The 1,543-nt window shown below is 33.2% G+C and overlaps 1 protein-coding gene across 1 annotated transcript; it reads left to right on the top strand.

Annotated features, from left to right (window-relative positions):
• Nucleotides 1-775: 775 nt before the first annotated feature.
• Nucleotides 776-1,496, top strand: LOC107193247 (the record flags this gene model as incomplete). The annotated part of the gene is made up of 3 exons (XM_015582649.1): nucleotides 776-818; nucleotides 885-1,032; nucleotides 1,329-1,496. Coding segments are annotated over exons 1-3 (334 nt in total), but the record flags the coding sequence as incomplete, so codon positions are not given.
• Nucleotides 1,497-1,543: the final 47 nt, after the last annotated feature.

Below are 1,543 nucleotides of genomic sequence, written 5' to 3'. Positions count from 1 at the left end.
TGGGGGACCCGCCGCGACAGAGGCAGTCCATGAAACATGACTACCTCCGTCTTTGGCGGCGAGCACATAATAATACCTAACCTAACTCCTGTCACCTTGCACAGAATGAAACCTAACCGCAATTTTAAACATTTCGAAAACGTTTCTTATACGGCTTTTAAGACATTACCATAGCATTTTTAAAATCTCTTTAAACGTTTCTGAGAATGTTGACACAGGACGTCCTCAGGACGTTCCACTTTGTAAATATGACCTGCTTAGGACATTTAAAAATCTTAACAAGGACCTAACGGGGACATACTGACCTTTTCGGGACATTCTCCGAATGTACACAACGTCCGGAACGTACGCCCATCGGACGTACATAAGACGTTTTTGTGCTATTTGGGAATGGTCCACTTACAGGTTCTTCTTTTAATAAAATAAAATGTAAGGAGTGGACAGATTCAGCGCCCTATTGTGACTGCTATTTTTCTGTTTTTGTATTATTTGCCAAGTGTTTGCGTTAGACATACTGCTGAAAAAAAAAAAAAAAAATTTATTTTGCAAAGAAAAGTGTTCAATTTGTTGTGTAATAACAGAGTAATTTTTTTGTAATTTCTTGAACCATTAATATCTACTGCATACACATTGAAGATCATATATTTTGATGGAAGTTTTTTATTAATTATATGTATGTACACCGAATAATTTGATACAAACTTCACTAAACGCCCTTCCCCCTCCGCTAATTTTTTCCCTAGCGGAAGCTGAGTTTGCACGCAGTGTGGTATGTGTTGTATGTGGTGTGATGTGGTCGTATGCAATGGTCAGCAATGGTATGCAGTTTTATTGGTCTTTATCACTAGTAAAACAGAGGTTGAATAATTCTTTTTGTCACGTAGAAGGGTTCCAAACTGCTTCAAACTTTCTATGATTTTATTAATAGAAGTATCAATGTGGAAATTGCTGCCGATTTAATAATGGAAGATAACACTACACCATCAATTAATCCTTGGAATACATTATCCACAATGACGACATTTGATACAGGTATATAATATAACCTTAAAAAACCCGCGTAATTTTAAAAACATTTTTTAACAATTTGATTACATAAAGATATTTTATATTTTTAGTTCATATATTTCGAATATTATTGTTGTATTGCTTCATTTAATTGTTTCTGAAATAGTATTCGAAAAGTGCCGTCTCAGTACAAAAATTGTGTAACAATTAGATATATATATTAAATTATAGCAAAATGTTGACTAAAGCTGATTTAGATTTTTATGTTCGTATAGTGGTTCTACTAACTGATTTTATTATTCTGTTCATATTGTCATCAGGCAGTGATGCAAAAACTACAATATGTGTGGACAATGATAGTAGTCACAACAGTGGACAAGTTGTGAGCCTAGTTACACCTTCTGTCAGTCTCTTAATCGAATCACTTATACAGCAACTTTGTACATTGTTTGAAGGTGATACTGTTCGCAGAAATAAATTATATTTTGGTAATATTTAAAAAAATTTATACTTTTTTTTAATATATTATTATATT

The sequence above is a fragment of the Dufourea novaeangliae genome, unplaced genomic scaffold (genome assembly GCF_001272555.1).
Source record: "Dufourea novaeangliae isolate 0120121106 unplaced genomic scaffold, ASM127255v1 C1096158, whole genome shotgun sequence".
NCBI classification, from domain to species: domain Eukaryota; kingdom Metazoa; phylum Arthropoda; class Insecta; order Hymenoptera; family Halictidae; genus Dufourea; species Dufourea novaeangliae.
The sequence above is the reverse complement of the archived record's forward strand: the minus strand, read 5'-3'. Positions and strand labels throughout refer to the sequence as shown.